Source organism: Quercus robur, chromosome 3 (genome assembly GCF_932294415.1).
Source record: "Quercus robur chromosome 3, dhQueRobu3.1, whole genome shotgun sequence".
NCBI classification, from domain to species: Eukaryota; Viridiplantae; Streptophyta; class Magnoliopsida; order Fagales; family Fagaceae; genus Quercus; species Quercus robur.
In genome coordinates, this window is record NC_065536.1 from 2570979 (window position 1) to 2584381 (window position 13403).

Here is a 13403-nt window from a genome sequence, read left to right on the forward strand (position 1 = left end):
ATATTACTTATCCTCTGGTTGGTTGGCAAGAAAAATTAGGAGAAATGGAAAACTGCAGGTTAGTTTCAGTGTTTTTATTTTTGTTCTCTTAAGTAAATGTGAACTAGTTTCTTCCCCAAAAAAAAAAAATTAATAGCTTCAAAAAACTTTAATATGTTGATTCTATAGGCATATTTCTCTCTTTAGAATTGAGCATGAAGCAAAAGAGAAAACTACCCAATTGCATAAATGAGTTAAGTTAAAACGTTGAGCTTCCAAAAGGTTTTGATGGTTTCAATTGTAGAAAGTTGATTTATGTTTCAATGAGAATGATTAACATAGATTTTAATCAAATGCACTTGTTTGAAATAAGAAACCTCTACTGTGGGCACAGGTGCAACTAAATTGCTAAGAGCTTATACAATTATAATCCCTTAAAATGGAACTATTAAGTCTTTGACCATTGTGAATCATTCACAAACTATGTACAAATATATATATGTTTGTACATATTATATAATAATAATATAATTATCCTTTTTTTAAAAAAATTATATTTTACACTTACAGTTTCCAAACAATGAGGTGATAATTTAAACATATTCATTTAAAACTTAACAGCTAACTGCCCTAACCTGATTTTCCCGCCATGTAGTGTACAAAATCACAAAAAATGAATTAATTTCCCGCCACTGCCCACGCAAACGACGTCGTCGAGCTTACTCAGCTAAAAAAAAAAAACAATTAAAAAAACGACACCGTCTGCAACCCACAATCACTGCAAATCCCAAAACCATCCCTACACAAAACCCAAAAATACAATCCAAACCAACCTCACAAGCCCGTAATTTCCACCAATTCCACTGTCCTTTTCCGTCAAAAAAAAAAAAAGCCAAAAATTAATTTTACCTTTACATTTATTTCCCGCCCATCTTTAACAAAAAACCATTTCCCGCCACCGCCAACGAAACGACGTCGTCAACACCCTAAAACGACACCGTCCGCAACCCAAATTGCCCTTATCAGCCACTACACACACAAAATCCCCAAACTAACCCTACGCAAAACCCAAAATCTACCCCCAAATCCACCGTAATTCCTCCAAACACCACTGTCCTTTTCCGTCACATTAAAAATCCAGGGGCACTCAAACAACGGTCTTAGCTCTCTCATATAAATACCCCCCAGACCCCCCAAAATTTCCATTTCTCTCTTCTGTCTCTCTCTGAAATTTTCTCTCTTCGAAATCTCTCTCTCTCTCACCGAAATCTCTCTCTCACTTCTATTCTCTCTCTCTCTCTCTCTCTCTCTCTGATATTCCACTTCGCCGATATTTCGGCCCTTTTGTTAAAAGCCAAAAGCTTGGCCGTAACCCTAAATAACCATTATTGTAATATTCAAAATCACTATTATCATTGTTTCTCTTTTGTTATTGTTTATATAGCTTATTAGCCCTAGGGTTTCAACTTTAACGATAAGGTTCTGATATTTCTAAACACGAAGAGATTTGAAGAAGGTCTTCGAGTTAATCAAAATGTGAGTATTTCTAACTCTGCTTTTTTGGGTTTTGTTTGATTTTATTTCTGTTGTTTTTGGTTTCTTCTAGGGTTTTGTTTTTTTGGCTTATTGAAGTTGCGGTGGAAACCCTAATTAGGGTTTAAAAATGGAGGGGTTTTGATTTTGGTTATATGTGTTTGGTTTCTTTGGGTTTTTTGGCGGTTTCTGTTACGCTAAACCCTAATTTCGGTGTGAATTTGTATGTTTGGAACCCTAACCCTAACCCTAACTTTTTTTTGTGTGTTTTGTGTGTTGAAGATTGATTGGTTGAGCTGGAGTGTGAAGTTTGGGTCGAGCTTGGCTTCTGGGATTTGTTGAAGCTGGTCTGTGAAGGTCTGGGGAATGTGAGTGTTTTTGGGTTCGATTTTGTTGGTTTTAGGGGTTTCTGGAGGGTTTCGAAGTTGCTGGAACCCTAATTTGGGGGTTTTTCTGGGATTCTGTTTTGTGGGTTTTTGTGGGTCTGTTTTGTTGTGTTCGAAATCCTAACCCTAGCTTTGTTATTTTGTGTGTTTGGCAGGCCCAGAGTATGAACTTCAACTCGAATCAGCTTTGAAGAACAAGCCCTTGATCTGAAGAGTGTTTGAGAGCCCTTGTGAAGTTCGAGTAAGTGAAGTCCTATGCTTTGATTTCTATGATCTTAGTGGGTTTTTGAAGCTTTTTGAAGTTGGTGAAACCTTAATTTAGGCTTTTAATTTAAATTTTTATTATTATTATTTTGATGAATTTTGAAGTCTAACCCTAGCTTTATATTATGATCTGAAGATTGGTCAGAATACCATTAGTACACAAGTTTAACCATAATTGGCATCATTATCTTGAGCTTGTCCTCCTAAGATCAAAGAGCTTCTTTGTGACTATCGAGATATGTAAGTTTTCTGCTTCAGTTTCATCAAATTTTAGGGTTTTTCAGTTAGTTGGTTTTAGTGTGTTGAATAATTTTCCATTATGTTGTGCAGCACAGTTATCAGCCCTATACTTAGCCAATGGCTGATCAACGGAATGGAAGTGGGCAACCTTCTAATGGGAAGGCTAGTGCAGCAGCAAATTCTTATTCAATTGATTTGGATAAATTCACTACACGATTGAAGTCTCTATACTCACATTGGAATGACAACAAGGATGATATGTGGGGCACTTCTGATGTCCTTGCTATTGCCACGCCTCCACCTTCAGATGATCTGCGGTACCTCAAGTCCTCGGCATTGAACATCTGGTTGCTGGGTTATGAGTTCCCAGAGACTATAATGGTTTTTATGAAAAAACAAATCCATTTTTTGTGTAGCCAAAAGAAGGTCTCTCTTCTTGAAGTTGTGAAGAAGTCTGCTAAGGATGCTGTTGGTGTAGATGTTGTGATGCACGTGAAGGCAAAGAATGATGATGGAAGTGGTCTAATGGATGCTATATTCCGTGCTATCCATGCTCAATCAAAAGCGGATGGCCTTGATACGCCACTGGTTGGGTATATTGCAAGGGAGACTCCTGAAGGGAAACTTTTGGAGTTGTGGGCAGAGAAACTAAAGAACGCAAAGTTCCAGCTCAGTGATATTACTGGTGGGTTGTCTGATCTGTTTGCTGTGAAGGACAAGGATGAGATTGTGTGTGTCAAGAAAGCTGCTTACTTGTCTGCTCATGTGATGAAGAAAGTTGTAGTTCCAAAGCTTGAGAATGTAATTGACGAGGAAAAGAAAATCAGTCATTCCTCATTGATGGATGAGACTGAGAAGGCCATTTTGGAACCAACTAGAGCTGGTGTGAAGCTGAAGGCAGAGAATATTGACATTTGCTATCCTCCAATTTTTCAGAGTGGAGGGGAATTTGATCTCAGACCTAGTGCTGCCAGTAATGATGAGATGTTGTACTATGACTCTGCCAGTGTTATTATATGTGCCATTGGATCACGATATAATAGTTACTGCTCAAACATTGCAAGAACATTCTTGATTGATGCCAACCACCTTCAGAGCAAGGCTTATGAGGTTCTTCTTAAGGCCCAAGAAGCTGCGATAAGTGCATTGAAGCCTGGTAACAAGGTCAGCGCTGCATATCAAGCTGCCATTTCTGTAGTTGAGGCAGATGCTCCTGAGTTAGTTGCAAATTTGACAAAATCTGCTGGGACAGGAATTGGTCTTGAATTTCGCGAGTCGGGGTTGACTATCAATGCCAAAAATGATCGAGTGGTGAAAGTAGGAATGATATTTAATGTGTCAATTGGTTTTCAGAACTTGCAGACACAGACCAAGAACACAAAAAATCAAAATTTCTCCCTGCTGCTTGCTGATACAGTAGTTGTCACTGATGAAAAGACAGAGTTGGTGACTTTAGCAAGCTCTAAAGCCATTAAGGATGTGGCTTACTCTTTCAATGAGGAGGAGGAAGAAGAAGAAAAGCCTAAAGCTAAAAAAGCTAAAACTGAGACTAATGGCACTGAGGCCTTGTTGTCTAAGACAACACTCAGGTCAGATGTTAATGAGATCTCAAAGGAGGAATTACGAAGGCAGCATCAGGCAGAACTTGCCCGACAGAAAAATGAAGAAACTGCCCGGCGTCTAGCTGGTGGTGGACCTGGGGCTGGGGACAAAAATGCTGCTATGAAGGCTTCAACTGAATTGACTGCCTATAAGAATGTGAATGATCTCCCCCCTCCAAGAGATTTGATGATTCAGATTGACCAGAAGAATGAAGCTGTTCTTCTGCCTGTTTATGGAAGTATGGTCCCTTTTCATGTGGCTACCATCAGGACAGTTTCTAGCCAGCAGGACACCAATCGAACTTGTTATATCAGAATAATCTTTAATGTGCCTGGGACCCCTTTCAATACTCAAGATGCGAACTCATTGAAATTCCCAGGGGCTATATATCTGAAGGAGGTTTCATTCCGCTCCAAGGACCCAAGGCACATAAGTGAAGTGGTACAGCAGATCAAAACGCTCCGGCGGCATGTTATGGCTAGGGAGTCAGAGAGAGCTGAGCGGGCAACTTTGGTTACTCAGGAGAAACTTCAACTAGCTGGTAACAGATTTAAGCCAATTAGATTGACTGACCTTTGGATCCGTCCTGTTTTCGGTGGCCGTGGAAGGAAGATACCTGGTACTCTTGAAGCTCATGTGAATGGGTTTCGTTTTTCAACTACAAGGCAAGATGAGCGTGTGGATATTATGTTTGCGAACATCAAGCATGCTTTTTTCCAGCCTGCAGAAAATGAGATGATCACTCTGCTCCACTTTCATTTGCACAACCACATAATGGTGGGTAACAAGAAAACCAAGGATGTACAGTTTTATGTTGAGGTGATGGATGTGGTCCAGACCTTGGGAGGTGGAAAGAGATCTGCGTATGACCCAGATGAGATTGAAGAAGAGCAACGGGAGAGGGACAGGAAGAATAAAATTAACACAGATTTTCAGAGCTTTGTGACTCGGGTGAATGATCTCTGGGGGCAGCCTCAATTTAGTGGCCTTGACCTTGAGTTTGATCAGCCTCTAAGAGAGCTTGGCTTCCATGGGGTTCCCTTCAAATCCTCAGCATATATTATCCCATCTTCCACCTGCCTTGTGGAACTGATAGAGACTCCTTTCCTGGTTGTTACTCTAAGCGAGATTGAGATTGTGAATCTGGAGAGAGTTGGACTTGGACAGAAGAACTTTGATATGACGATTGTATTCAAGGATTTTAAGCGAGATGTTCTTCGGATTGATTCCATCCCTTCCACATCGCTTGATGGCATTAAGGAATGGCTGGACACAACAGACATCAAGTATTATGAGAGCAGGTTGAATCTGAACTGGCGTCAGATACTGAAGACAATCACTGATGACCCACAGAGCTTCATAGATGAAGGGGGTTGGGAATTTTTGAATTTGGAAGCTAGTGATTCAGAATCTGAGAACTCAGAGGATTCAGACAAGGGTTATGAGCCATCAGATGTGGAGCCTGAATCGGACACAGAGGAGGAAGATTCTGACAGTGCGTCTTTGGTGGAGTCCGAGGAGGATGAAGAGGAGGATTCAGAACCAGACTCAGAGGAAGAGAAAGGAAAAACGTGGGAAGAGTTGGAGAGGGAAGCAAGCAATGCGGACAGAGAGTTTGGGGATGAGTCAGACAGTGAGGAGGAGAGGAAGAGAAGGAAAGCAAAGGCCTTTGGGAAGTCTCGAGCTGGCCCTAGTAGCAGTGTCCCCAAGAGGGCCAAGTTACGATAGATTTGATAGGAAATCTCTTGTTTCTTAGTCTTTTGTTTTTGTGGTTCAGCAACCAGCAGCTCCTTTTGCTGCAGAATGCAGATGTCTGACTTTAGCTTGGAATTGTTATTTCTTACTAGTTTATTTCGAGGATTTCTTTCTTATGGCAATAGCTTATCTAGAAGACAGGATCTTTTATTGTAAATTGGTTCCATCTCTTTGCTAGAAGTAAAATGATCTCTCTTGGCCGTGTTAGTTCTGATGTTCTATTGCCATGATTAACTAATGAGCTCCTGCCCTCTTAAAATTTTGGGTAAAATACCATTTTGGTCCTTAAACTTTACTAAAAGTTTGTTTTTCATCTCTAAACTTTAAGAAGTTCATTTTTCGTCCCTAAATTAATGAAAATTTCATCTTTCATCCCTAAACTATTAAAAATATTTTATTTATGTCCTTAAACTTTATTAAAATTTTGTTTTTCATTCTTAAATTAATGAAAAAAAGTTCATTTTTCATCCCTATTTTTGTCTCTAAACTATTGAAAAATCTCTTCCTAAAGTTTAGGGAGGGATGAAAAAAGAACTTTTTAAAGTTTACGGACAAAAAAAAAAAAAAAAAAAGAAAAGTATTTTACCCTAAAATTTTCTTAAGAGATCCTTTGAAACAAGAAAAGTTATTCGTGGTGACTGTATGCTTTCAGCAAACTTGAACTTGATAGTTTTTGTGCTGAAATTCATGTTCTTGGGTATTTGAGTGATTGTTTTTAGTCAGTTATTCATTGTAACCTTCTTTCACAATTTCTGCAAACTATGAATTGCATGGTTTCCTTCTTGTGATAATCATGTTCCTTGATATTTAGGAGACTTTTTTGAAGTCAGATTTCATCTCTTAGGCTTTAAAAAAAAAATTGGCTAGCATTTTTTTTAAAAATAATTTTAAAGCTTGATCTTCCTTATTTCATTTGATATCTACTGGGACATTATTTCTCAGTATGGCCGTATGCATGACTCTTTGACTTTCTACAGTGTTAGGTGTCCCATTAGTTACTGTTATTTTGTATTCATAAGACATTCTTCTCCAGGTGTCCTTAACAAATAAATATATATACTGCATCATGTGGAGAAGGCGTATTAGAGTACACACAGCAGCTGCACCAGCGGTTGCAGATCTCGGAGAGATGTATTGCCAGGCTGATGTGGATTTTCTTAAAAAATAACTATAAATCCGAAACTATGTTATTAGTTAAGCAATGTTTCAAACTATTTTCGTTTCTAACAATTCGAGTCCAGAGGATTCGATTATGCCATTTTGAAAATGCGTTTGGAAATCGAGTGTGAGAAACCTGAGTTTGAAAATTGAGTGTCTCACACTCGATTTCTAAGTGCATTTTCAAATGGAAAAATCGAGTCGTCTGGACTCGAATTGTTAGAAACGAAAATAGTTTGAGATGTTACCTTACTAATAAAAAAATCCGGCTGATGTTGGAGCCGTTGTTTCTGTGTTTAGCAGGCTAGGTACAATAAAACAGGTCCCTTCTTCTGGTGATGTCGTGTGATTATGGATCTTGATTTTTTTTTCTTTTATATAATATTTATTGAAATAACTTGCAGCAATTGAGAAAACGTTGTCCAGTAAACTGGAAGATGCACGAAACTCAGTGCAACTAAGAATTGTTAAAGCCCTTAAAGAGTATCGAAATCTTTATGCTGTGCAACATTGCTTAGGAGACGGGATAATATTTCCAGAGTCTCTGAAGTTCTTGCCATTGTACGGATTAGCACTTTGTAGATCCACACCTTTTCGGGGAGGATATGCTGATGCTCCACTTGATGAGTGCTGTTCAGCAGGTTACACAATGATGACTCTACCAGTAAAGAAATTGTTGAAGCTTCTATATCCTAGCTTAATACGACAGGAATCACGGGATGAGTATCTTTTGAAGGTAATGAATTACTGGATTCAGTTACGCACTTGTGATGATTTTTATATTAGAACATCCTCAGAATTGGTTTTACTTCTCGCGTTTGCAGGCATCTGCTCAAGTCGATGACTTCAAAAACCTTGAGAAAAGATTACCACTGGCTGCTGAGAACTTAGATTCCAGAGGCCTTCATTTATATGATGATGGTTTTCGCTTTAATATATGGTTTGGTAGAGCTCTTTCACCTGATGTGACCATGAATTTACTTGGTGCAGAATTTGCAGCAGAATTGTCAAAGGTATGGTGGATCCCATAAATATAAGTCTAAAAGAAAAAAAAGATAGTGTATGATAGTATGTAAAATAAATAACATAAAATAAAATCCTTGTGATGGTAATCCTCCCCCCCCCCCCCCTCCACCCAACAAAAAAAAAAGCATGTACTACAACAACGGCAAGATCAACAAAACCCAGTTTTTGGGGTTGGTTTTGGATCTTTGCCATTTGATCATATCCAAGATCTTAATCTCTATTATCTCCTTAATTAACATTTCATTTTCTACTACTTCAATATGTTATTTTAGGTATTCTGGCCACTGGACACGTTGCGATGCGGACACGTGTCCAGTGGCGACTGGACACAAGCCATTCCCTTCTTCTACCTCCTTCCGTTCCCCAATTTGAATCAAAGCATGTACTTTTTCCTTTCACTTTGGACTTTGATGTGCCTATGCTTGTCCTAGGGGGCGGGCTGTTTGGGAAATTAATAATTTATCAGCTTGGGTCCGATCTTGATGTGTTGTTTGATAAACAGATTTTTAGTTTTGTTTATCTTGAGACCAGCTTTTTCTTGGTTCTATTTGGAATTTTCAGATTCATCTGTATCCTTATAAAACAAATTTTCTCTACAAAGCATCAAATACTGGTCACTCTATCTGCAGCTGACTTGCTTTTGGGGCTCCCTAACAACTCTACTAAAGTTCTGTAGTTTTAAACAAAAAAAAAAAAAAAAAAAAAAAAAACCCTTAGTATTCACTTAAATGGTTTTATTCAATGTAGTCTTGGTGTTGAGTTTTATTTAATTAGTGTGGATGTGGCTGCTATACACAGCCAGTGCCTTAAATGCATGCCCAAAAAACCTGTTCCCTTTCATAATCAATCTGTAACTGACTTCCTCTGTTGCAATATTTTTGTTTTTTTGTTTGAATCAGGTTACCCCTTCTGAGCGTGACAATGAAATGTCAAGGAAGCTGATAGGGATACTTAAGAATTTAGAGAAAGTGACCCTTCATATTATCATGTGTCATCTTGTAAGACAAGGAGAACATCCCAGAGAAGGCTTTCCTTCTTCTCTCCGATCTTGTTGAGGACCAGATGGGGGGTGCTAATGGTTATGTAGATTGGATTCTGCAAATACACCGGCAAGTTCAGCAAAATCCATAGTATACCAAGTTCAGCAATTTTTGTAATATATAGGTAATGAATTCTTCTGTTAATTTTGGGTCTACTTGGGACATTGCTTTAGAATGTTTTCAATTAGGAACTATGGTGTGTCAAATCATTTAGGCTGTGTTTTAGGATTACAATTATAAACAGCTTATTGAGAACATCTCTGTTTGAAAATACTTCTAAAAAAAACTATGTTTGAAAAGTAATGATTTTCATGTTTTGATGTCTTCCTTGACTTGTATTCTGCAGGGGGCTTAACATGCTTGTTCTGTGCCTCATCCATACATTGATGGAACGTTTCATTCAATGTAATTATCAGTTTGGATTCAGACATCGGTTCCCCTCGAGAAGCATTGATGGTTTAGTTGATGAACTGGTCACCAGACGTCGAACAATTGCTTTGTCCATCACAGGATGTAATAATTAGGGGATCTTACTTAGTGATATAATCTTATGCTTCTTGTCTTTAAATTGAGAAGAAAAATAGAAAAAAAAATAAAATTGAATGCGATATCTTAACTAACTACTTTAGCTTCTTCTTCTTTTTCTTTTTCTTTTTTCTTTTAAAAAAAAAAAAAATCTAGTTTGTGTTGTATTATGATTCCCCACCCCCCCCCCCCCCAACACACACACACACACAGAGAACGCATGATTGTTTGGAAGAGATGCAAAGTTTGTTCATTAAATTATTGGGTTTTGTTATGTCACAATGATAATATTTGAAGAAACATTCGTTTCCTTATCTTTGGCTTAGCATGAATCTACTTCTGTGCTCTGCATGTCTTGGTATTTTGCATGGCTCCAAACCATCAGGTAGTTTGGTTTGTGAATAACCTGATTGGCAACCCAAGATGAATATTCAGCTGCTCCTCCCCTTAAATTCCAAAATGGGTCTTTGAAAGTTGCTATGCTTCACTAATCTGTCACTCTTAAGGAACTTGGTTGGTTCTTTGCTATTGAAAAGCTCAATATCAGTTTTGTAGGTGCTAGATACAGTTTAGTCACAGGGACAATCTTCATCAACTAAAATAACGAACCAGTAATCAAAGTAACTAATGTTATCTGAATGTCTAATCTCCTAAAGGGGAAAAAAATCATTATAGAATTTAATCGAATCTAGATAAGTTGATGCACCACTTGAATTGAAATAACAATGAAATAAATTTGAATAGTCAATGGTCCTAATCAGTCCATGTTGATAAGGCTGAAGATCTTTAATTAGGTGGATCGTCCAACTTCTAGCTCAAGGCGGATAAAAGCAACTGTAAAACAAAATATTGGATTGTTACATTTTTTGGGGTGCTTGTACACTCCCATAGAATTGGATTAGATGCATAACACTGCCTATCTGATTCTCCAACAAATCTACTAATGAACTTTTTCTATAGTATATGCACAATAACATCGTTAATATTCAATTTAGCTTGAATTCTTGACAAAGCAACACCAAATTTTTGGTTCAGACGATCTTCCATAATGGCAAAGGATCAATTAGTCCTTATGAAAGATGCTATATACAAACTGCTACATTTCTTACTTGAAGGCATTCAAAATGAAAACCAGCTGTTAGCAGCTGGGTCTCTGATGTCTTGCAGTGAATATGAAGATGTTATGACTGAGCTGAAAATAAAATCCATCTTTGTGGTTGAAGGAGCACAAGGCTAATGAATTATGATCTTCATCACACACACACACACACGTATATATATTGCTCCTCCAGTGCGTTGTTGAAAGTCTAGCTTTTGCTAAGAGCTTGCAAGATGAGAGATGCTTGGTTTTGAATCAGGAGAAACTTAATGATGTGCCGGGGCTGTTTGGAAATTTTGATCGGGATTCTCAGGAGGAGACTCTTATGTAAGAATTGAGTTGGATTCTCGGGACAAAATGGAAATCAAGGTTTGTGAAGTGTCTTTGGAACAGTTGATGGGTCCATGAAATGACATTGAGGGCAATGTTCCACACACAGTTCAACTTCAAGCCTTCATCTTTCAATTATCACAAAGAATAAACTACAATTTTTTCTTCTCGGTCTATTTTTTTGTTTTAGATTTAATTTTTAAAGTGCATCTTTCTGTCACGTCAGATTCTTGAGATGTTGCACTTATCAAGTTTCTGACTCAGATTCTCACGCTTGCTGAGGTTGCTGAAAATGTTTTCTTTTGTCACTATTCCTAAAAAAAAAAAAAAAAATGAAAATTCAAATCCAATCTGCCGAGTAACTGGACTAGGTTTTCATTAGTGGAGTTCTTTTAATTTTTTTTTGTGGGAGGTCCTAAAGAACACAAATATCTAAGAATAGTCTTGATTTCTTAAGTTTTCCTGCTTTCTCAAAGTGAGCACATGAAAAATGTTTACTTTCTAGTGCTGATTTGTAAACATTATTAGCCTTTTTCACAAAATAAAAAGCTTTGCCCGATATATTGTTGTCTCTAGCCATAAAGTTGATCTTGGATTGTATAGGTAGTCATACAAAACTGACTAGTCAAGAAGAATTCCTAACTAATGAGATGGATTTCACGAGAACCATAATCACTCAAGATGAATATAGAATATAGTGTCGCAAAAATGTCCTCAGATTTGAGTCATTTGACAGAGAATACTTCCAGTACTAAATTGAAGAATGAAGAGGAAAAATCAGTAGTAACGACTCAAAGGATAGTTGGAAACTTTATCTGCTCTAACACAGAATGATTTTCAATGGAAATCATGATATTCAAAAAGAGAAAGTGATAAAATTGTCAAACAAGATGATCTTAGCATTTAAGAGGTGCCTTCAACTTCCTGCTAACTAGCTCTAAGGCAAGTACAGAAGAAGCAGAAGAGGATATGATAAAGTAGTTAAGTTGAGTGAAAGCATGCACATGGTCCCTCTTTTTTTGAGGATAAACGGCAGAGCACATAGTCCCTCTTAAACCTTCATGTGTAAAGAATTAATCGTTTTGTTATTTGGGCTGATGAGGAAATTGATAATAGCATAAGAATAAATCATTGCAAGGTTTGAGAAATGGAAGATATCAAAGAGACTGTCTGAGATATTATGCAGTGCATATATGGGAGATGATGATATATTATGGTTTGCGTCAGCAGAGGCTTGTACATTAGCATTAAGCCAGGCAGCTGAGGATGTTACTTCTGGAGAATCTGATGTCATGCCACTAATGCTGCTACATTGTTAAGTTCTTTTAAGTTTATCAACCTAAATTTACTTTGTTCTAGATAGGTCAAAATATTCAGTGTTCTTTTTCCCTGTAATCTGTTGCATTCTAAACACAGCATCTGATGCTGGGATTTGTCATATTGTGACCACCGTATGATGTGAATGAAATGGATTCTTTCAAGGACATTGATATGCTTGAACCAGAACCAGCTCCTTTGAAGTGGCCTAAAAGACAGGAATTCCACACTCTGAATTTTTTTTTTTTTTTTTATATTTATTCTGAGGATTATTGTTATGATGCTTCATCAGAGGGTTTCAGTTTTGACTAATTTTCTTAAAATAGTAGATTGTCATCTTTTTTCATTACTCTAGGACTATGCTTGACTGTGAACATCATTGGTGTCACCTTTTGCAACAATGTTGGATAACATGATCTTGGCAGACTGTTTCTATTCTGAAATCAAGCAAACTGTTGATGCTTGTGTTGCTGAGGCTTTGCCTAGACTTATTTCTGATGTCAGGCTGACAACACCAGTATTTACTTTGAAGCAAGGAATAATACTCACTTTTGAACTTGTTCTCTCTTTATTAGCAATGTCTAATCAGATGAGGGGACTAGCACTAATTTGTCCCTTATTATTAGATCAAGAAACTAAATGTTCAGTAGAGTCTGTAGGACTCACATTATTTTCATTATTAATTGACAAATGATTTGTTTAATTTCTCAAAATCCATTTGGATCTCCAAGGACTGGAACTGCAGAGTAGAATATAACATGAATGTTTTCCATTTGGGTCTCCTATTGTTTTCCACTTGAGTAAACTATGCAATCATATAACATGAAAGTATGCAAGACAAAAGCCTCAATTTTTTTCTTTATTGTGTCCATTAGGCTACATAACTAGAGGCAGCTCTTTCTCATCACTAAAACCCACTTCCCTTGCTCTAAGGTTGTGAATAAAAAATTGGATCCAAAGTTCAAACCTTCTTGCCTGACAACAAACGACCTTTACCAGCTAAGGATAGAAGATTTAGGACGTAAGATCAACTAGGTTGCGATAGAGATGATTGCGTTTTTACTTTCTCATCAACCAATTCAATGTGTACATCTTTGAAATTTTTTTTAACTAGATTAAAAAGTTCATAAAAAACTGTATATGTGCATG

The 13403-nt window shown here is 37.4% G+C and overlaps 1 protein-coding gene and 1 pseudogene across 4 annotated transcripts; both read left to right on the forward strand.

Annotated features, from left to right (window-relative positions):
- Nucleotides 1-1178: 1178 nt before the first annotated feature.
- On the forward strand, nucleotides 1179-5966 carry LOC126716686 (FACT complex subunit SPT16). 4 transcript variants are annotated; one of them, XM_050417610.1, is made up of 5 exons: nucleotides 1179-1515; nucleotides 1795-1880; nucleotides 2054-2139; nucleotides 2299-2402; nucleotides 2493-5966. In XM_050417610.1, exon 5 carries the CDS (start codon nucleotides 2520-2522, stop codon nucleotides 5730-5732), a length of 3213 nt encoding a protein of 1070 aa, XP_050273567.1. In that variant the 5' UTR covers nucleotides 1179-1515; nucleotides 1795-1880; nucleotides 2054-2139; nucleotides 2299-2402; nucleotides 2493-2519; the 3' UTR covers nucleotides 5733-5966. The 4 variants fall into 4 exon arrangements, with proteins under 4 accessions (XP_050273567.1, XP_050273568.1, XP_050273569.1 ...); XM_050417611.1 differs by having other exon boundaries at nucleotides 2498-5966; XM_050417612.1 differs by having other exon boundaries at nucleotides 1795-1869.
- A 1213-nt stretch (nucleotides 5967-7179) lies between these two features.
- Nucleotides 7180-9106, forward strand: LOC126716526 (protein transport protein Sec24-like At3g07100; annotated as a pseudogene).
- Nucleotides 9107-13403: the final 4297 nt, after the last annotated feature.